This window comes from Hippocampus zosterae, chromosome 9, assembly GCF_025434085.1.
Source record: "Hippocampus zosterae strain Florida chromosome 9, ASM2543408v3, whole genome shotgun sequence".
NCBI classification, from domain to species: Eukaryota; Metazoa; Chordata; class Actinopteri; order Syngnathiformes; family Syngnathidae; genus Hippocampus; species Hippocampus zosterae.
In genome coordinates, this window is record NC_067459.1 from 11,917,645 (window position 1) to 11,940,538 (window position 22,894).

General features: G+C 42.5%; 1 protein-coding gene across 2 annotated transcripts in view; it reads left to right on the top strand.

Moving 5' to 3' along the window:
* Positions 1-12,135: 12,135 nt before the first annotated feature.
* Positions 12,136-22,894, top strand: part of col2a1b (collagen, type II, alpha 1b) — a 58,320-nt gene continuing 47,561 nt past the window's right edge. Inside the window, exons 1-6 of one of the 2 annotated variants that reach the window (XM_052075625.1) lie at positions 12,136-12,486; positions 15,826-16,035; positions 18,717-18,733; positions 19,957-19,989; positions 21,136-21,168; positions 21,262-21,315. In XM_052075625.1, the coding sequence (XP_051931585.1) occupies positions 12,396-12,486; positions 15,826-16,035; positions 18,717-18,733; positions 19,957-19,989; positions 21,136-21,168; positions 21,262-21,315 (438 nt within the window). In that variant the 5' untranslated portion in view covers positions 12,136-12,395. The remainder of the gene's footprint in view (positions 12,487-15,825; positions 16,036-18,716; positions 18,734-19,956; positions 19,990-21,135; positions 21,169-21,261; positions 21,316-22,894) is intronic. The other variant, XM_052075626.1, reaches the window with a different exon arrangement.

Below are 22,894 nucleotides of genomic sequence, written 5' to 3' on the forward strand. Positions count from 1 at the left end.
GCATTTTGCAAATGTTGTAATTGCCTTAAAACAAAGATCATACATCTGCTTTCATGGTGGACTGCTTATTTCTGAGAATATTTACTGTTGAAAAGATGAAATTGTAAAAGGATTTGGACAATTTAAAATTGAACAAGACCTCCAAACGATTAATTCATTATCATAATAACTAGCGCTAAGCATGACAGATGGCTAAATTGGATCGATTAGCTTTTGCACCTCTGGACACTTTGTTGTCACTTCACTATTGAGTCATCCTCTGTAGGAACTAGATGATATTTCATAAAAACATCTTCACAACATATAAACTTGAGCTGAGTTTGCAGATCAGTCCCTCTCTCCTTTAAGACCTCAGGAGCCTGCTCAGTGTAGGGGAGTCCGTAACCAAATCTGCCATCACCTCTCTCTCATCCCTGCCTTTACAATCACTGACTTTACTGTCCTCCAACTCCTCAAGTTGGGGGTGTGCATAAGCATCTTGGTGGGCGGGCATGGCCCCTTAAGGCACGCCCATGGCGACGGGTGTGACAATGAGGCAACTGGTGACTTCTTCCACAAGTAAAGCCCAGGGTGTGTGTGTGTGTGTGTGTGTGTGTGTGTGTGTGTGTGTGTGTGTGTGTAGGGGCGGGGGGGGGGGTATCACAAAAAAAAAGACACAAAAAGAAGGTAGCACTTTATACACTAAGCCTCATAAATGATGAACTCGTGTGTGGATTGGTTCTTGTGGCGCATGCAGCAGACATGCCACTAAACACAAATACTGTACACTGAATGCCCCGCCAGTTAAGTACAGTATGTGCCGCTTATTGGAACATTTAGATGTGGATCCAACAAAAACTCATCTCTGCTGACTTTCTGGCTTCAATGTAGTGTTTTGAACAGTGGAGGCTGCGCTTTATATCCTGCACGCCACACACTTGCCGATCCGTGCATGCGTTGCATGCAGCGGACACAATGGGAAATGCAAATAACATTTTTTTTTAACTTACAGATATTACAGACATTACAGTCAATTTTTGTAACTCTACCGCCAGCTAATTTCTCTCATCCCCGTCATTGTCATTTCTGTATTACCGCCCCGTGTTCCATTACTCCTCCCAAGCCACAACCTTCTCCATCTCTCCATCACTCGTCTCGTCTGAACCCTTTTTTCTCTTCTCCTTCCTGGCCTGCCATCCTCAGCATTCCTCAGGTTCACCACACAGAGCTGCATTGTGTCGCTGGGTCGGGGAGGGAGTTCCACCTTAGGACACCACACACTCACATACACATACATGCACTAGATCTAATTACACCCATTTCCTGAGGACACAACTCTAACCAAACCTCACCATGAGCCATGAGTAGGATTTTGTACGTCTAAAGTAACACCCATCTGACCTGGTCCCCTCCACATTTCTCCCCACGTTTTTGTACCTTCATTTCACTCCATCCCTGTCAACCATCGTTCCCTTTTTATTCCGCTCTCACTTACACTGCTTTTGGACATAAGCCACCATCAACAATCTCCACCCCCATTTTTTAAAAAAATGAAACGCCATGTTTATAACCAAACATCCCAAATAAAAAAGGCCATTGATGAGCCTCAGAGTTTTCAAAGAGGTGGAGGAGGTAGATGGAAGGAAGGAAAGATAATTTGCGGGGGCCACCTTCTCCTCTATAAAATACCTGAGATGCCAGAGTGAGAGCACCTCCGCCCTTGTGCGGCCACACTGGCGCTTCATCATCACAGAGCTCCACTTCATGGCATTCATTGTCTCGCTGTTCTGATACTTTTGAGGAGGTGTGACATCATGGCATATTTTAGGTTTTTCATGGCAAAATATTGCGATTTATGAATCACGTCCATATACTGTACATATACATTTGTATCATTCGTAAACTCTCCCACGTATCAGAAAGTTGCATATGGTCTGACCCATTTCATCAACCTCCAGGCTAATGAGTTCAATTGGAACCATTTGAGAGATTACCACTTGTGACTGAGAAATATAATTCTGTAAGTGTCCGAGATTCCACAACCAGTCTTGAACAGCAATGCTGTTTCCCTCCTGAGAAAAGGTCTGATGCCACCGATTGAAAAGCATATGCGGAGATCCTTCCAGCTGACATCCGTGGTGCATTTATGTTATCATTCTGGTGTACATTTGCGACTAAACGCATCTGACACACACACACACACACACGCACACACACCTGCGAGCAGAATCACAACGCCCGACTGCACACACAATGCACGCTTCGCACACTCAGGGCCGTCACTCCGGCATTCCTGAGAGGCTTAGGTTGAGGCTGAAAAGAATGAGCAACCACACCGAGGGGATCTTCTCAGCAGATAAAACAGCATGTGGATGGTTTTGAGCCCTATTAGGCCATTCAACGTAACCACAGTGATGGGAGTACAGCTAGTATCACTTTCCCCATTAGGCTGTTAATCGAGTTCTTGTCACAGTGAATTCTTTTCTCGAGTCTCGTGTTCCGTTGGAAAGTTCAGAAGACATCGCAGGCCACTGAGGTTCCACTGCGAAATTAATGTCCTGCCAATAGTTGACACGACCGACAAATGTTTAGAATTTTCTCTACTCATAATTTAAAATATTCCACAGACTATGATCCCCCAAATAGTTTAATATGATTAAAATTTGAAATCTCTCTTATTATCCTTAACTAGGGCTGCACAATTATTGGAATTCAAATCAACATTGCGGTTTTAATAGAATGATTGCATTCAGTTATTTACCTGACACCTACTTTAATCGTGGGGTATCTGGGTTGTTTGTCTTTCTTAAAGTCCGAGATTCTGGGTTCAGGTCTCAGCTCCTGTCTTTGTCTGTGAAATTTGTGTGTGATCTCACATTCCAAAGACATGTATGTTAAGTTCCTGATCCAAAATTTTAATTTGAGTGCAATGATCTGTTTGCTGTGTGAGTGACTTTCGACCAGTCCAGGATGTACTCCGCTTCGCTCTTTAAAAGTCAGCTGGGGCAACTAGTCATGGGTATAAGCTGCTTTTCTCACCAAAAAGTATTTGAGGTAGCCTCCAGCTCATCCTTGTTACTGACATGAATTGGATGAGTTGTCTTTTTTTTTTTTTTAAGCAAATCAACATCGCTGGATGGGCTCAACTTCCCATTTGACGCTTTGGCTCATCAGCTGTAACTGTTTGTAAAAACATACTCAAACGTGATACCACCTAACGATTTAGGTGCGCACAAAGCAAAACAATTCAAAAGTCAGTCAAGCTGGCCGCTTTCTAGGACTGACAGTGGCCGTAGACATGGTGATGTCATCCCTCCTGTGTCGAAACACCAAGTTTGCACGCTGCTCAACTCGACTCATCCAAAAGGGCACAGAGCCGAGGAAGAAGCTCGAAATCTCACTTGGGTGTGAGGAATCCTCTGTTTGAGGAAGTCTGGTGTCTTGTATGTGTGAGTGTGTCCGCCTACATGACGGAGTCAATGTTGCCTGTTGCTGTGTGTGTAATGGAGGGAGTGAGAGCGGAACACAACAGTGACAGTGCAGGACTGTATTGATTCAGCTGGGAAAGGAGCAAGTTGCCATCAGGCCAGAAGAAGATTTATAGATATTACCCGCATTATTTTTGACAATGTCTAGCACGTTAGTCGACTGGTTAGCATGTTCACCTCACAGTGCACAGGTTTAGGGTTCAATTCTGGCTCCGGCCTCCCTGTGTGAAGCTTCCATGTTTTCCCCATGCCTGTGTGGGTTTTCTCCGGGTACATTGTTTTCCTCCCACATTCTAAAAACATGCGTGGCAGGTTAATGCAACACTCAAAATTGTCCCGAGGTGTGATTGTGAGCGCGAATAGTCATTTGTCTATGCGTGTTCTCTGCTGGGCTGGCAACTGAGTGTTTAAAAGTCAGTTAGAATTTGGCTCCAGCACCCCTGCCACCCTCGTGAGGATCAGCGGGTTAGAAATGGATGGATGGATTTTTGCCAATCAACTTAGAAACCATGTTTTTTAAAGTTCAGCACAAGGTTTTCAATAGCAAACTCATCCAGGAGCGCCATTATGGACTTTGTATTGTTCTCAAGCAAAAGGCCTTCCTCAAGCTGTTCCGGCAGAGTTGACAGCATGCAATTAATATTCCTCTCTGTGGCGGCTCAAATTTAAAAGATACATATTAACTTTCTTTTTACACTGATATTAATTCATTAAAGTGTGTCTGGAAACCACATGCCACTCCTGGTCCTCGTTCCTGACATACTGTGTTTTGAGGTTCCAAACGACGTGCAGCCCCAGAGTATTGAACACAAGTGAGCACCCATAAAGACATTTCGGCATTTCGTGATGGCAGCACTTCATATTCAACAGAAATCACCACGTATGAGCACTCCAAGAGCCAACTTGTGTATCCATGCAATTAAACAGTCAATTTCTATTTGATGTCCCCTTTAAGTCAAACCACAAATTATCTGTCCCCCTCCCCACTTTCCTTTGTTTTCCTTGAAGAGAATGATTCCAGATGGTTCAGTTAAAAGGAGCTGGAGGTGAAGAAATCCTTCACGGTGGACGACCGTGACAGCTCACACTCATGGCGCTATAGTGCCTTTCTGGTTGAAGACCGAGCTGACCTAAGTCATGAAATGCTGTCTGTTTTTCATCAGCACTCAGGGTAGACTCCCTTTTTTCACCAGCTCAATGTCACGTAAAGCACTGAGTCCTAGTCCACACTCTTTGCTATCTCTTTCTCTCTCTCTCTCTCTCTCTCTCTCTCTCTCTCTCTCTCTCTCTCTCTCTCTCTCTCTCTCTCTCTCTCTCTTTCTCTCACTCTGTTCCCATTTTTGTTCACATTTTCCTTCCTGCACAGTACTGTATTTGCATCCTATAGGATGGACACAAAGTTGAGTGTAGAACACTCCACTAACAACCATCCATACTTCGATCTTCTATCCCACTGACCCTGTTCAGCGTCATAGCTGTACCTAGTCAATAATTTGGGTGACATGCCCTCAAATCTTTCCATACATACATTTTCATCCTCAAACAATGACTTACATAGCCCAAGAATAAGAAAGACCAAGCGACAAATTTCAAGAGGCTTCTAATAATTGCACAAGTGACATTTGAAACTTTAAAAGTGTACAGACTTCGACTCCCTGCTTCTGTCTGCTGCTCTGAATATGTCTGCTTTCTCTATTAGCATGTCCACATCTGCAGCAGGTCCTGCGTTTGGATGTGCAAAGGCATTTGTTTCAGTTAGGCTGCCTGGCTTCCTGCTTTCAAAAGTAATTCATCACCCCTAAACATTGTCTACTTTCAAAGCACCATGATCTCGAACCGTGTCAAATTCTGCCGTTAGTGGGAAATTGTGATTTGAATAAATGGTTATGCTCAATAATAATAATAAATCATTGACCTTCATAGCGTGAATTGAAAACAATCGTGTGGAATCTAATATCGTCAGAATGAAAAGAGGCCTCTTCCAAATGTGGGGAAAAATAACCAGATATGTTTCTGTCAATGTCAGATGTACTGCATCAACGGCTACTTGACCTCATCAGAATGTACAGATCGGTGAGGTACACGCACCCACATCTACACAAAAGACATGACCACACAAACTGATAATCAGGCTTAAATTGAGCCAGATTACAACTCCTGATCAAGGGCAGAAGTGGCCTATCATCTCGTGTCTCTAAAAGATACAAAATGATTATCCTGTGCTGTGAATTATGTTAAGAGTGAATTTTCTCCCAGCCTCTGCTCGCAAAACGTCAGAGAACTTGAATCGTAAATGTTAAACCTTTTCACCGTTTACGATGGCATGTGAGTCAACACTGAGTTGGGCCGAGCCTCAGACTCCTTGATTGGTGACAGGAAACGGAACGAGATCTAAACAGGAAGCCGCCTGAAGCTAGCGCTGTTGTTAGACTGTAGTTTTACGTTAGAGTCAAGGTTAGCCTAGCATAGCTTCTTGAGTTTAATCTTCTACCACTCTTTCTTCTTCATTAGGTTTTTCCAGCAGTCTGAATGCTGTAGGCTTCATGATACCTCTCACAGGACAGTCTTGATACTACACCAGATGACCGTGCTTAATTTTGTCTATAGGTCTACATTGGACTTCAGATCTCAGTCATCAAAGACAGTATTGGAGTGTGAAATCTGATGTGGCACAGTTGAGTTATGCGTCAGTACTCGTGAACACACATGAAATTTCCACCGCTGCTTTTTTTCCTCATCATCACCACACAAAATTACATCCATTTTCTACCCATTCCAGTACAGCACTTTACTTTATGTATCCTACCACAAAAAAAATCCTTAAAACATGAAATTAGGCCGGTTTCCCACCAATTCCAGCATGTTGCCTTTTTGGACAAAACCTACAAAACTTTCTCTTTGAAAGATGATTTTGGTTGAAGCCGGACTGGCACTTTGGCGTCGGCCACTACTCGCCAGAATAGTGCGCACTTTGTTCGAGACGGCCACTGACTTCTGCAAACACGCCGGGGTTGGCCTGTTGACTCTGCATGCTGCGAGCCAGACAGAGGCGTGTGTCTTGAGTCTGGAGCAGGTACACAAAGATGGCCTCTCTGACACATCCCCGCATACACACGTGTCCGCACTCAGGCTAGTATCAAAGCTTTTGTAGGAGCTTGCGGTGGAAGCATTTCCATCTGCGTCATATCATCCACACGGACTATGCTGCATTCTATTCATACAAAAGCTCGAGCTTCACATCCTGTGCAAAAATGGGAAAAACACACGCGGCAGCATCAACGCCAACGCTGCTTCCAAACACAATTAACGGAGAAAGCCTCACTCCCAGGGCGGTCCTCGACACCAGTAAAAAATAAAGTATCATTTATTTATGGGCAATTGTCTGATTTATTTGGACATTCTGGAGGCATATCGGTGTTCCGGTTCCCAGCCACTCTTTCTGTACTTTCCGTCAATAAACATTGCAGTTCATAAGAGCAGTGTTTGGGGAGGATGTGACTTTAGGATTGTTGGAGGTGTAAAAACGTTGATAGGATGCGTACTGAACATTTTTCTACAGAGACTCATTTATGCAAATGAACAGAAACGCAAAGGAACGAGTGCCAACATATACAGATGGCAAAGATGTGAAATACAGTATCTGCCTTGTCTCGATAAAAGTTAAAGGAGAAGCCAAGTTTTTGTCAATCATGTTCTATCCGATGCCACCAGTCTAAAAACAGTATTGTGATTAATGTTATGATTGCGCAATCCAAATTGACTCTTTCATTCCACAAGACGTACTTGTACGTCTTTTTAAAATTCGGCCCCGCCTACCAAGGACGTAATTGTACGTCAGTCTTTTTTTTTTTTTTTGCGTCGTGGAGAGGAGGAGGGTCTGATGCAATCTGTGAATGAGAATAAGCCATTTCGTTGTTAATCATGTAAAAAAGCAACCAGTAGGTGGCAGTGGTGCCTCACCTGCTTGAAATTTATGCTTTTACAAAAAGATCTTTTTCTCAGTTTTTTTGCCCAGGAATCGCCATTTTCATGAAACTTAGCCATTTTGTAATGCCGATTGCTGAAGACTGGAGAAAAAAAATTCTGCTGAAAGAAGAGCATCCAAAATTAATTTTGGTAGGCTCCATGTTTATATAACACTAGCTGGTTCGCCGCCCTCCGGGCGGCTCATCAGCTAGTTCCTGCGGAAGGCTGGTAAGGTGGGCCTTCGGCCCACAAAAGTGTTGTTGCTTTGTTCAACTTTTTGTTCATCTTCATTGCTTATCGCGAAAATAAAGAGATGTTTAGCTCTACTAAATAACTAACAACTTTATTGCAATGCTTGTGGGTAGACAACATTTTTTCGCTAAGATGCCCGCGCGATCGTAGTGAGCCACTGCCTGAGCGGTGCAGTGGCGGCGCGCAGTGGCGGCGCGCAGTGGCGGCGCGCAGTGGCGGCGCGCAGCGGCGCGGTGAAGTAGGTACGTTTTGAAAAGGGACAGACGGAAGGACAGACCGCGTGCGGGACGACGCGCAATATATATGTAGATTAGAACCAAATATTCTGTTGGCCTTGCAAGAGCAGTCAAAATCCAGTAAAACACTGAGATTGAGGGGGTTGTTCCAGTGAAAATGGCTGGGATTGAATGAGTTAAGCAGCCATTATCATCCATCTCTGAGGGTGGCCATTTTGCCACTTGCTCTCAACTGAAAATGACATCCCCGTTGATCGGGTCTTAAAACGACCAATCATGACGTTCCTATTCTTTGAATTTGGTCATGTGGCGTTTGCAAGTTAAGCCATGATTCGTCGTTACCCGAGAAGCCGTTTTATTGCTTCTATAGGCAAACTGGCAGGGAGCAGTTATTGATGTCATAACATTTTGTTATCCCGGCCACAATGACACATGGCCTCAGTTTGAACACTAGCCCTACTTTGTGCGCCGGCGGCGGCGTCCCACCCACTCACTTTCACCACTTTCTCCCCCCGATCCTTCCCTCTCGTCATCCATCCCTCCTGCATTCCATCTTTCCCACCCACCTTACGGCTCTCTCTTTTTCTCTCTTTTTCTCTTTTTCTTCTTTTTCTTTTTTTTTCTCTTTTTCTTTTTCCTGCAACTGCACCAGCCCCTTTCCTCTTCCCTTTCTCTCATCATTACCCCACTGATTGTCTTTCCAGACCTCATTCCCAAACAGCTTCAGACGGAGACGCTTCCCATCATTTTTGCTTCCATTAAAGTGTACTTGAATTGTGAGTGCACACACTTGACCGTATGACGTTCCTGTCATTACAGTACATTGCTCAGTAAATTGACCAGGGCTTGGCTGAGTTTGCTGTAGCTCCATTGGGGCTTTGAAGGAGTAATCAACATGATATGTGATTTAAAACTGTGTTTTACCTTACTCGCGAAGCTAACCGAACTTGAATGCATTGATTTCTCCGCTGCGTTTTCACGTTATTTTCTGTCTCCACGACGGAAATGCCACAACGTGTGGTGTGCGGTTGTCCCGTTAAAGTCTGGGAGAATTGCAACATGCACATTTCATGTGTGATCAGAAATTTTCTCCACTCAAAGATTTGTCTGCATTATGTTGTCAGAACCATGAACGGTAAAATGAAAGCAAATCCCATTGGGACAAAATTTGCTGCGAAATTTGAACCTAACATGCAAGTCAAGATTCACGATGTAGTGATCATATGCTCTGAATGGTCGATGCAAACAGTAAAGTTCTTTGAGAGATTCTCATTATTCCATACAGACATCTTGTTAATCCATTACGTATAAATCAGTGATTGTATTATACGAGTACATTGGTGAACTTATTTTTTCACAATATTCGATTTGGAAAAGTTGCCTGCAGTTTATTTTAAGTTTTATGATGGCTATTGTATCACACAGTTTGGGGCAGAGCAAAAATTCTAAACGCAAACAACTCAGAGGCTGATTCATGTCCCACGAGGGATTGTTTGAATTGTTATCTGACTGTGTTCCTGCCTCTATAACTGTTATATTTTTTATTTTGCCATCTGCCCCATGTTGCCAAGGAAACAGCACTGTGAGTTTGCCTGATGATGCCATTTTTCAATTTTTACCCGATGATTCCTCTCTGGCAACAAACAACAAAAGACTATGCAAGAATACGATGTGACCAGGAAGTAGAACGTGAATAATTGTGTTGAGCCAAGCCGCTGTACACTTTTTTTGTTTGTGTGCTGAGCAAGAGAAAATAGAAGTTTAGAAAGTTGAAGAACATCATCATCCAGCAAGATAAAGTCGTTTTCCTGGTATGTAGTCCACATGCCGTATGCGTTTGATGATGCCCCACCATTTTCATTCCTATAAACACACCACTGAACTTAAACTGCATGCGTGGGGGTTTGAACATGCAAACTCCACATCAAAAATGCCCTAAACTCAACCAGATTGTAGAGTCGGCTGCCTCCAAAGCTGATATTAGGTCTGCAGTCCACGAATGTGTAATTGGTTGTTCTTTGATCTTGTGACTTTGATCGTGAAGTTGCAGGCTTTATGGGATGGCCCCAATTGTTAAAATGAAACAATTATTAGTTTCAGTTACATAGTCAGACTGACAGCCGCAGGATAACCAGGTAGTAAGCATGACGGCCTCAGTGTTCTGAGCTTGAGGGTTCGAATCTCGGCTACGGCCTTTCTGTTTGGAGTTTGCACCTCAGGCTGAAAAGCATGCGTGTCAGGTTCATTGACAACTTTTTCCGTTTTGTGACCTGCGAATAGCTCCGCATCCAAATGCGGACCAGAAATGTTTGTGGCAGTGTGTAAATTAACAAGTGGAAATGTCATCGTGTAGTGTAGGATTAAGTCAGAGGTTTCCCTGTTTGGCTCAAGCACTTGTGTCATTGAATGAAATTGTTTTTGGCATTAGTCGTCTCCTCCTGTCCAGGCGTGGAGCCTGTGAGGCTTGCAGGTGTTTATGACGGGATATCCCCGTAATCATGTAGGAACTCAATTAATGATCTTCGCAAAGCAACACACACAACCCTCACCCACCCCTTCACCCAATTGGCCAAGTGGATCGGGAAAAGAGACTCTGGAGTGCACCAGCTGCCGCCGTAGCCAATAAAGTGGCCCAAGGTCAAAGAGCACAGGTCACACACAACCTGCTTCGAGGTGAGGACCTTACAAAAGATGCAGCCAAAACTGTCTCAACCGTGATTACATTTAGAAAATAGATATCATTTGCATAATTTGAAGTAGTCTTTTAACATTTACAATATTTTGTGTTGATGTAGCACTTGACACGTTTGCCTCATCGTTCCGCAGTTCTGGGTTTGAATCTCGCCTGAAGGTGTTCTACGTGGAGTCAAAAGCTTTGAATGGTGGGTTTATTAAGGACTCTATTGTCGTGAATGTGAATTGGTGTTTGTCTATATTTGCCTTGTGATGGGCTGGCAACCAGTCCAGGGTGTACCCCGCTTCTGCAGCCCAGAGTCAGCTGGGAAAGGCTGCAGCTCGCCTGCTTTTCATCACCGTGACAACCGTAGCGTAGCTAGGAACTAGTTGTCATACACCTGATATTCAGAAGAGAAAAAAGGCACGCCATAGTGATGAAGTCAAAGCATAATTGGCATTTTCAGTCATGGAGGCAGCACTTCATCACCAAACACAAACAAACCCCATTTTCCACAATGACATCGAAGCCAAAGATTCGAGTATGTCCTGCTTTACAAATGTTAATGCTGGTAATGCTGTTGCTAACATGTGCTAACCCTGCAGCTCTGCTTACCCCAAATGCTGAGCTATCAACTCATGGGCGCAGAAAATCAATGCGCTGGCGGCATTGTGTAAATTAGCCCGGCTGTTATTTCACAATCTCCCAGAATTCAAAACGACTCTCTCGACGATACATTTTCAGAAATAAGCAGCTAAAAGAAGATGTACTTGTTTCTCTATTTTTGAACTTGTGGTGTGGGCAGACACTTCAGAAAGCCACAGGTCTGTAGGTATTAAATAGTAGTATTTCCCTTCAACAATATGTCCCCTGTAATCCAAATGCTAGTCCAATTGATTCGGATAGCATGTGTAACGGAGCCTAATTTTCTAAGCGTGTCATGTTTTGCAATGACAAAAGCTCAAGTGAGATATTTCATGAGTTATTGTGGTCCAGAGCAAACCACCCCAAAATATGCGCACTTTTGAACAAACCTGTCGAGGCAAACGCGTCGGTATTTTCAGGTCAGCCTCGGGGTGGGATCTGATTCCTATTTTTGTCGGATTCCACTAGAAGGCATATTTTGTGATGTATGAGATTTGCTGTGACATGCTGTCATGTTTGAAGCGACATTCTAGTTTGAGGGGAAATTCATGTGTGCTCCTCCGTTTATTTGGTGATTTGTGTATTTTTCCCCCACATGTCACCTGTTGGGAGTGCATTGAGGTCACAACAAAGCAAGGGGGAAGCATAAAAAGCTTTCTATGAACCGTACAGGAAGGAAAAGGGGGAGGGCACCGAATTTAGGATGAAAGTGATTTTTTAGAAAGGGGGCTCCGGTGGCAGCACGTGGGGAAGGGAGTGGTCTAGGACTGATGGAGGGAGTTGTGTGTGTGCAGGGTGGTTGGGTGTGTGTCCTGGTTGACAGAATGGGAGGGAAAGTGGGCTCAGATTTCAGCCTCACTGGGGGTAAGGGGCTGGGCTGGTCCTTGGGAATATACGAAGATTCATTCAAGGTAACGGGGACATAAGACTACTGCTTGTGGCCCTCAAAGTGGTCGGTGCTGAGCTTGTTCCTGCAGGTTTGAGTCCTGCCTGCTGGATTCCCTCCCCCCACTCCTTCTCCCCTGGTTGCCGCTCGACAGGGGTGACTGTTGAATGGTGCTGCTTTGAAATCGCTGGAGGACACACGCACTTTAGAGACTCCCTTTGCGCAAGAAGTTTCTCCTTCCAGGGCCACTGCGTGTCTAATATTTAGACATGGTCAGCTTCCTGGATTCAAGGACTCTACTGCTATTTGCAGCCGCACAAGTGTGCCTATTAGCCATTGTCAGATGTCAGGACGACAATCGTAAGTGCCTTTTACTTTGCTGTCCGCTTCTTTCTTCCTATGAGGTCTCGGAGTCATTTTTGCGCACGGGGCAACGCTTTTACGCACTGGTTGGAAACGGTTGGCAAGATGTGGAGTGCAGGTGTGTGTCTGTGTGTGTGACTAAGAGTTGTGTGCACCTTTTGCCGACTCAGTGGGATAGTTGCCAGAATCCGCTGCTTTCCTCAGCGGCATAAAAATAAGTGAGGAAAATGATCATTCACACAAAAGTTGGAGCTAAATCTCAAACGTTAGCTTTGATTCCCCCAGGGTGTTTTCCTAACTCTCACCCTCCTCCAGTCCTGCTGCGGCCTTAAGATGAACACCTGTGGGTGCTTTATGAACATGACCAGGCTCTCCTTTTCAATTAATATATACCTCAAAGTTTGTACATTCAAAAATACATTGAAAAAAAAGTCCTTTAAATGTTCCTAATTTCAAGTTGTGCATCGGTTGCACCTGATTAAAATATCTTTTTTTGGTAGATTTTTTTTTGTTGTTAACGTCATTTGACTACATTATCATCAGGTGCCACCGATGTACTTTTTTTCAGTATCCATGGTTCTTCAAGTGCCACCGTAATGACCAAGATTAAAATGCAGCAGGTTCAAGTGTTCATCAAAAATGAATTTTTTATTCCTAAAAAAAAATGGATATTATTGTAAATAATTATAACATTATTCGTTATCATTAACACTGGACATGAATATCTGAAAATTAAAAAATATATAAATTCTATTGTACTTTAAAGTGAAACACAACTGAACTGTACTTAACAAATGAACTGTCCAGCTATCTAATTAAATCAGTGATTGTTACACAGACCACTAGACGTACCATACTTTGAGATTCACTGATATTGAGGGTGAGGAGGAGGGGGTGGGCAAAAAAGAAAAAATGAAAGGTGGTCAGGCTCAAGGGCCTTTGGTGAAAAGTGATCACATTCCATTGCCGTCAGAGGGCACCCAGGCAAATCCGAGCTTGCCTCCTCTTTTCAAGTTCAGCCTTGGGTAATATTTGTGTGAAAAAATTAAATAAACAGCACCCCATCAATAATCACATAAGTTTGCCCTTTCGTCCCTTTAAAGTCAAATTGAGTATCCACAAGCGATTTAAGAGTGAGGGATCGGCTCCAAGAGTAACGTTCCATAAGCAAGTTTTCCATCTGCTTTAAAGATTGGCCATAAAATGCGACCGTTGGCTTGTGTGCAAGCGAGGGATGATTGGTGGGGAAAGACATAGAAGAGAGGGGCTTTTGTTATCTTCTAGAGAAGGAGCAGATTCAAGGTGAATTTACACCTAAAAATGGGCCAGTCAGGTCTCAGGTTACGCTACCCAAAAAAAACTTTGGCTGGAGAGTGGTAGTAAAGTCAGCTGAGGCAGGCTTGGCTCTCTTTTTGACCTTTTCAGCTTGAGGGAAAAAAAAGTGCAACAAACGAACTAGACAGTATAAGATGGAAAACAGGTCTTCAAGATGCACCTGGGAACACTTTATGCTTTTCATCACCCCCCTCCACCCCCGCCACCAGCACATGCACTCTTTTGGATAGAAAAATTGCCAACATTATAGCGTCTTATTTGCATAATCACAATTTCTTCTTTTGATCGAGGCGGACGTACGTCTTTTGACCGCACATCAAAAGGTGTGCGTATAAAAGCTGATCCGCCACTTGCCGCCCCCAACCACTGGCACCAAGGTGGGCTCCCAAAAACACACACTGTGTTTCCATAAGGCCCTAAAAGTTAGTGAATTGCCCGCTCTGTCTACCCCTCTAAAAAGGGCGCATTCATTGATGGTTTACGCAGTGGGGGCCTTAAGATCACCTCCACCTGAGCGCTTTTTCTAAAGGTAAACACAGCTACTGTATTTGGAGGATGGAGGGGGGGGGGTGTTCTGTATCCCCTCCAAAGGATTGCGCACGCAATCCAAGCATCTGTGAGTGGAAAAATCAACTCTGGTGGTACAAAAGACCAACAAGCTCATTGTTGGGGATAGCACTGAGAGGCATCAGATTGACGTGCCAAGTTGATGTCTGAGTGTCAAGTCAGTCTCTCATGTCCAATAAATGGAAAGCAGCCCAATGTTTTTGGGAGGGCGTCCAGCTCTTTTGAAGTTCGTGCCTGCAATTCTCAGTCCTGCAACGTTACTCTGCCACCCAGTGGTCATGTCATAGGTTACCTTGAAATGGGATTGAAGCATCCCATTTGGGATTTGGTAAATGATGTGATTCATAACTGAGCCAATTTGTGGTGAATGTGTGTTTGTGTGCGTTTGAAAAAAAGACTAGTGAAAAGTTCCATGTTTAAATATCCTTACATTGATTCATGAACAAATGTCAACGCGGCAACTAAATCAGGCATTTTAAACATTTGAAGGTTCAATGTTTTAGGAGATTTTTGTTGATCACAGCCCCCCTGAATTTTTGTGTCTCTAGATTTGCATCTAGCAGGCTGGCTTTAAGTTTTCTATTGGCACGGTTGGTAGGTTGCCCATTACCAGCTGTAGTGCATGTTGCTAAATTACCAGTTGGAAATAGATAGAAAGAACATTTTAACTTTACAATTTTTGCCACTTAGGCCGACTTGTGTCATTTCCAGAGTTGTATGCAATATTTTTCTTCTCTTATGGAGCTCAGTCAGTCATATCGACTTTATGCATTGGATGAAGCGCTTACAATGTATGTATGAGGAGTGTCCTCCTGTTTCCCACATATGTAGATGCTTCTCAACAAATTGTAACAGCGTCTCAAACTGCGGTCCAACGACATCCGGGGGTACATGAGTTGTAAGATTTGCAGTCCACGAAATATAATACAAAAAAATGATCAGTTTATGTGATTGTAAAAGACTGCATACATACATTTGGGGACAATATACCACACCCGACAAAATGTTTTTGTTATTTGTAATTTACTCTCAAAACATTACAACTTTTTGTAAACCCAAGTGGAGTACGCATTGTTGATTAAGAGTCAAACTCATATACGCAGTAGATTCACTACAGATCGTGAAATACTGTATGTCTTCATCCTCCGTGTGTTGATGAGTATATATTACAGCTAAGGAAAAGACCAAATCAATAAATTTGAATATTAGGTAAAAAAGAATTAGCAAGATTATTTTTGGGGGAAAATATGTAGGCATTGGCCTGAATGAAGGTGTGGAATTGAACTACTGAAACAAACGAGCTTTTCTATACTAGTCGACTTTATTGGGATGCACCTGTTACTGTGAAATCTATCTGATGTTGACATGTTGTTATTCCATCTCATCGCCCCCTCCGCATGCACCCTGACACCCGTGCCCTCTGGCCCGCTGCAGAGGAGGGTGCTCTTAGCTGCTTGCAGGACGGCCAACGCTATAGCGACAAGGACGTGTGGAAGCCCGAGCCATGTCGCATCTGCGTGTGTGACACCGGGACTGTCCTATGCGACGAAATAGTCTGCGAGGAGCTCAGAGACTGCCCCAAGCCTGAAATCCCATTCGGAGAGTGTTGCCCCATCTGCGCCGCTGACCCTTCGCCGCCCATTGGTTGTAATTTATTTAACTCAAACATCTCATAAATAAATTACCCATCCACCTGCAAAATCATGTTGTTTACTTTGGGGACAATTGGATTGACCTTTTATTCAGTTTGCCCTTTCAAAGTAAAGACATGACTTTCGAAAAAGAGCAGATCTCACTGAAATGCTTCCTTAAAGTTTTTTTTTCTTTTTCCACAAGCTCACCTTGGCTGCACCTTGCCAGAATAGTCTTCGCCATGTAAAAAAAAAAACAACCAAAAAAACATGTGGTAGCCATTAAAAGAAATACCTCAAGTCAATGAGACGCAGCTTCACATTTCTCCTTCACATCCCTCACTCTTCTCTTTGCTTTTATGTGTGAGATGTGGTGAGAAAATGGTGGTGGCTCGCCGGTTAGGGCTTCATGAATGAGGTTTATATTTAAAAAACAAACAAAAAAAAACTCCCTGAGGAAGCGTGAGTGAAATCAAGTGCCTGCCTGGCGTCGGGTGGAATCCATATACCTCAAATTATCATGTTTCAGTAGATCCCAAAAATGTCCCATTTACTCAGCCATTAGCATTGAATCATCAAGGAGAGTAAGTCATTTTCAAAAATTAAGATTGGTCAATAATAAATAAATATATAAATCAGACCAATATTAAAGATTTGTGAAAACACGATTTTTTCCAAAATGTGACATTGGAGGTTTCGACCCGATGCCAGCAAAAATTATGCTTGTTAGTAGTGCAACACAAAATGGCAGCAATAAACACCTGTGTAGCCATGAAGCTATTAGAAGTGTTAAATGGCGTAGTTTATTTTTAGAATTACACATTTGGCTTTCACATGTGCTGGTTTTTCTTTTTTGTTGACTGGCAGTAGGAAGGTCAGAATGAGGAAATATCATTTTAATATTGTCACTGTCCAATGAAAAACACATTTAAAAAAAATCTGAGTATAAACATTTACTTCACTTACTTATCCTCACTGTTGGGCGAGAGCGTCTGTACCTGGCAGTTTTGCACACCCTGGACTGGTCGCCAGCTAATTAGCACACACACAACCATTCGCATTCGCGCCTGTGGACAATTTAGTCTTCAATTAAGTCAAATTGAACGTTTTGTGGAAGAAAGACTGTGGAAGAAAACCCACTCAAGCATGGGACGACTATGTCAAAGCCACGGAGGAAGGCAAAAACCCAGATTTGAACCCCAAACCTCAGAATTTCCCTGGCTGACATACTAATCACTACTACACTGTGTCGAACCGTCGAATACTTTTCCCCAAAAAATCCCCAATTTTTTTGAAAAAAATCCCCAATCCTATTTGTTGATTTCTTTTTGAGTTCTAGTACAAAAAAAGTACAGGTACATCAAAAACAGGAATGCTCTTTTTTTATTGGACAGTGCAAATATATTTCCCTCCCTTTAAGAGATTCATGTTTAAATGGCGCTTTCAAACAAAGGCAACAATCTCGAAATATTACTCGCATATATACGAGGTGCCCCAAAAATGTACTCAATCTTAACTGCCCGATATTTTTTTTTTTTGATTAGAACAGTGATTCTCAAAACCTTTCACACCAAATGCTGCCTCAAAAAATACTTGGCTCTCCAAGTACCATCAAAGTGGCCAAAGTTCAAATCCAGTTGGTAGTAGGCGTAAAACTTCATTCAAAAATGAGGCAGAGGTTTTTATTCCTAAAAAGTACATTTAATATTATTTGTCAGCCATTCTAATCCACGCAGTTTGCGCATGAAGACTAGCCCTAAATATACACTTTTTTTTTAAACAAAACTTTTACACACGTTTATTTTGTCACGTGGTTGCACAAAAAAAAAAAATCCGGATCCAGATACATTTTGTAAGTAGACCACGTCCCCTCAAAAAATGTATCTGCATGTAATTGATTTTATTTGATGCAACCACTTAACAAAAGGAAATTGAGTACATTTTTTTCAGTGTCAGAAAATGGAAAAAAATGGCCTAATGAATCAAATAAAATATACTGCACAAAAGATGAATAAAAATGCTGTATGTAAATAAATGTTTGAAAAGAAAAAGATGAATAATAACAATAATTACAACTCAACTGTAGTTTAAAAACATTGGATTAAAAGCACTGGATTAAAAAAAACAACAACAACAAATTGAAGCCACTGCAATGTCAGTATGAACATTTAATTCAGTGATTCTTTCATACACCAGTAGGGGGAGACTGTGTACCACTTTTTCTCGAATTATTTATAGGCTGTTTTCTTTAATGCCGCTAACTTATTATGTATTAGATCGAGTATTGTTTTCCTTAATTAACCTTATCAAACTTCATATATATGTCAATAAGCACATGTCAAAACAAAGCGTATGGGGGAAATGGTTTGACATAGTGAGTACATTTTTGGTGGTCACCCTGCATTGTTTCTGCTTTCTACCATCGCCCGCTCCCTGGTGGATGGTCTGAAACATCTGCTTTCTGCTTTAACCCTTAAGATGGAACGTCAGCAACATCCAAATGGGCAATTGGGGGAACCAAAATAGCACATTTTTGCAGGTTTTTCTTTAGAGTGCGCAAATCTTTAAAGTAAGATGACCAAAAAAAGGTTATCAGCATGTGGAGTGAGGAGAGAAGTTTTAGATGTGCTGGTTTTGTTTTGTTTGTGAACCCGCGTGCTAACTCTTTTTCTCATCTCTACTGCCACGTCACAGGAACACCTGGAGCTAAGGTGAGCTTTGCAAGTGTGCGTGAATGTGTGTGTAATGAAGGTCCTGTGTTCATTTTTGAGCCTGTGCTCTAAAGGTTTTAGACATTTGAGTGCCCGTGGTTATTTCGTGCAGGCTGCTGCTTTCGGGGGTCTAGCGAGACTGTAGCAGATGTTGTTTTCAATATCTTACTTAGCCGATAATGCTAAGAATGGATTGTATGATGACTTTGATTTAGGAATGCCCCGGCGTATACTATGGTTACAAAAATATCCTAATACAGTATGGCAATTCAAGGATTTAGGCTTGACTCCCATTATTCCTCATAATGTCATAAATAACCAAAAACACGAACAGCGTTTTCTCATCTGCAAGGTGTTTATATGTTCACCCGCAGAGTTAGCAGGCATCATGGAGCATTGCAAAGGGTTTTTGTAAGCCATCTATCGAGTGGGTGACACTGGTGACAGGACATGTTTTGTCTCTTTCATGATGGTTTTCCTCAAATATGTAATAATTGTAAAAACAAAATTGTCCATTACCGATCGCCAATTTTCATGACGGCACAGTAAAGTCCAGCTTGACAGATACCACCTCTGCTATTCAAATAAGGCCATAGTTTGAACACATTCATCCATTTTTTTTATACAACGCATGTAGACAAACAAGAATTCTTGCTCGCATTCACACGTGTGGACAATTTAGAGCACATGTGTGAAACTAAAGGGCCGGGGGCCAGATCTGGCCCGCTACATTATTTTATGTGGCCTGCAAAAGCAAATCATGTGTGTCAACTTCCATGATCCTTGATCAAATCCGTCTTGTGTAATACATAACGTTGAGACTTTGTAATAATTTTGTGACCCTGTTTACAATTACTTGAAGAATAATTGACCAAACGACAAACAAATATTTGACTGATTTCCAAACTAATAATCAATCCCATTTGTTGCGTACAAGTAGTAATACAATATGGACAAAACATCTAATCGGTTTCACCGTCGTAACGGCACTCCGAGGGAAGATGTAACTCCAAAGTGGCCTTTGACAAAAATAGTTTTGACATCCCCTGATTTATAGTCTTCAAGGAACCTAATGTGTATGGTTTTGGAGTGTGAGAGGACAAAAAAAAAGAAAGAACAAATGTAGTTTAAGTACAATGTATAATACCCGAATGTTTTTTTTTTGTTTTGTTTCCTAATGTGTTATTGTTGTTTTTTTTTCTTTGTTTTGGTTCATCTCACAGGGCCAGAAAGGCGAACCCGGCGATATTACCGATGTAAGTGAGCACCACTGAGTGATCGCTACTCCAAATGTGAGATCAGATTGTCTTTTGGTGTGTACTCAGTGGAAAAGAAAGGCCCAATTGTTATCCAAGCTCTACAAAGTCTTCATTGGCTGGAGCCACCTGGAAATGCTTTGTCCCACTCCGAGCGCACGCTACTTTGTGGTTGCAAATAAAAACGGAATTGTTTAGCTTATCTTTCGTCGAAATGCTTTTCCCTTTTGAGGATTAGCCATTAGCGAGTCTACTCTGATGAGTGGTGATGGGGGAAGAGAGAATGCCTTGCTTCCCCCTCTTTGTGAAGTGGAAAGACAACCAAAATGCGGAAAGCTTTTGAAACTCTGCAAAGGACTTATTGTTATTGTTCTACTTTTCACCATGAACAATTGGCATGTGAATGATGTTATTCTGCACCCAAATACTTTAGACTCTAGTTATTATAGCTGTCACTTTTTTTTTCACTTCGACAATTCAAACCCTTCCCACTTCCAAAATATTGACAACCTTCAAGACATCTGGAGAATCATTTTTACGAGTTGCCCAAATTCCAACTTTTCCCACATTTCCACATTATCCATTTACATAAATCCCTTCAACACATTTTGTTAAATTTCCATCATCTTTCCACATTGCCTCACCGATTCTAATCATTGCCACTTCAAAATTTTCACAGAATTCAGGACATCTTGGGAGCCCTTCCCCAAATTCTGACATATTTCAGGATTCCACATTTTCACTGTTCTCCATTTTCCGTGACAACATTCCCGAAGCATTGCACACATTTAACATATTTACATCCTCCTTACAACATTTCTCAAACAATTGCCACCACTCCAACGTCAAACTGTTAAGCTCATCCGAGACACCTTGTGAGGTATTTATCACATTCCAGTATGTTTTTAGTATTCCACACCTCCCACGATAAAAATCCCCAAATAATGCCTGTTTTTTTTCAAACCTCTCTCATTTAAATTTTTCGTCTCACATTCCACATTTTTCCATTTTAGTGAGTTATTTGTTATTCCATATTCAAATTGTATATGTGATTTGATTATTTACTGTAGCATTTACACAGAACTTTGACAGAAATTGCATTCCCTGTTTACTAACGGATGTCTTCATTGTTCTCTGACAACACAGGTCGTAGGACCCAGAGGACCAGCAGGCCCAATGGTCCATTCTCATTCATATTTTTTTTTGTTCATTCATTCATTCATTCATTCGCTGGGCATAAAGTTCACAATTTAACATGACGTGCTCACTCAGGGCCCACCAGGAGAGCAGGGACATCGCGGACCAAGAGGAGACAAGGGAGAGAAGGTAAGTCTGCTATATTTGTGTTTATTTTTTAGAGGTACAGTATGTTCGTGTTTCAGGTGCTATGGGCCGACATACTGTAGGTGCGCAAAAAGGCAGCCTTTCATATAGCCGTGTGTCATTTGCATTAAGCGGTGTGGTCCACCGGGCTTGTTGAACACAGGCGGTCCTGTCTTAATCTCTCTGACCTCTCGGTGTGGACACACGGCAAACTACGCAGCCTTTAATGATATGCATATCAAAAACATGGCCAGCCGTCTCATCATTCATTCATTCATTCATTCATCTTCCGAACCGCTTGATCCTCACTAGGGTCGCGGGGGGTGCTGGAGCCTATCCCAGCTGTCTCCGGGCAGTAGGCGTGGGACACCCTGAATCGGTTATATAATAATAATAATAAATTTTATTTATAAGCGCCTTTCAAGACACCCAAGGACACTTTACAATAACAAAAAACACAAAATAATGCAGGTTGAGCAGCGGCAGCCAAAACGCGCCAGCGTTCACTTGCCAGCCAATCGCAGGGCACACAGAGACGAACAACCATTCGCACTCACACTCACACCTAGGGACAATTTAGAGTGTTCAATCAGCCTGCCATGCATATTTTTGGAATGTGGGAGGAAACCGGAGCACCCGGAGAAAACCCACGCAGGCCCGGGAAGAACATGCAAACTCCACACAGGGAGGCCGGAGCTGGAATCGAACCCGACGTGCTAACCACTGGACTACCGGGCCGATCCCCGTCTCATCATATTCTTGTGATTTGTCGGCGCATGCATTCGAGTCCAGCCTGCCGCGACCTTGTGAATCATCATCTGCCTCCTCAAACATGTCGTTAACCCTTTCAGGGACAGCGCTTACTACATCTACATCTAATCGTGTTGTCAGGTTACAGGATGCATTAAAGGCTTAAAGAGAATATTTACACTTGTCTTCTCACTCCTTATGCTTTCAAGTCAAAGTTGAGGCATGATGGATAGTTAGCCACTACCAGCGGTAGTGTCGTGTTCTCGAGATCTCATGAAGTCCGGGGCCACAAAATAGAATAGATTTTAATCACCGTTGATTGACAACAATAAGAAGCAGAATTGTGGCCGATTACAAAGGTACACGTGTCTCCCAACATATTCTACATGAGGGAAATTATACACAACGCAAACGGAGAGAAGGTCAATAATAAAAGTAGGGATATGCTCTAAGCCAGGGATGGGAAACTTGCATGAATGAGGGTGCTACTTGGAGCCACACACTTCGTACCCAGATGTCTGACAAAAATGGGCACAGTACCTCCATTTGTGCAAAAATACGTACCGGTACCTCCATTTGTGCAAAAATACGTACCGGTACTCTTAATATGTTTTATTTTTCATAGTAGTTTCTAGATTTCTCAATGCATGTATACAAGATCCAGTCTTCAACAACAAAGGGTTTGACCAATCACAAATTAATCACATACACATTTTGGTTCCATGCAAAGGCCTCTCATGCATAAAAATGATCACTAGTCAACATCTTTTTACAGACATTTGTTTCAATTCAAGGACGGCACAAAACTGCTGAAGACCAAATCAACATAAAG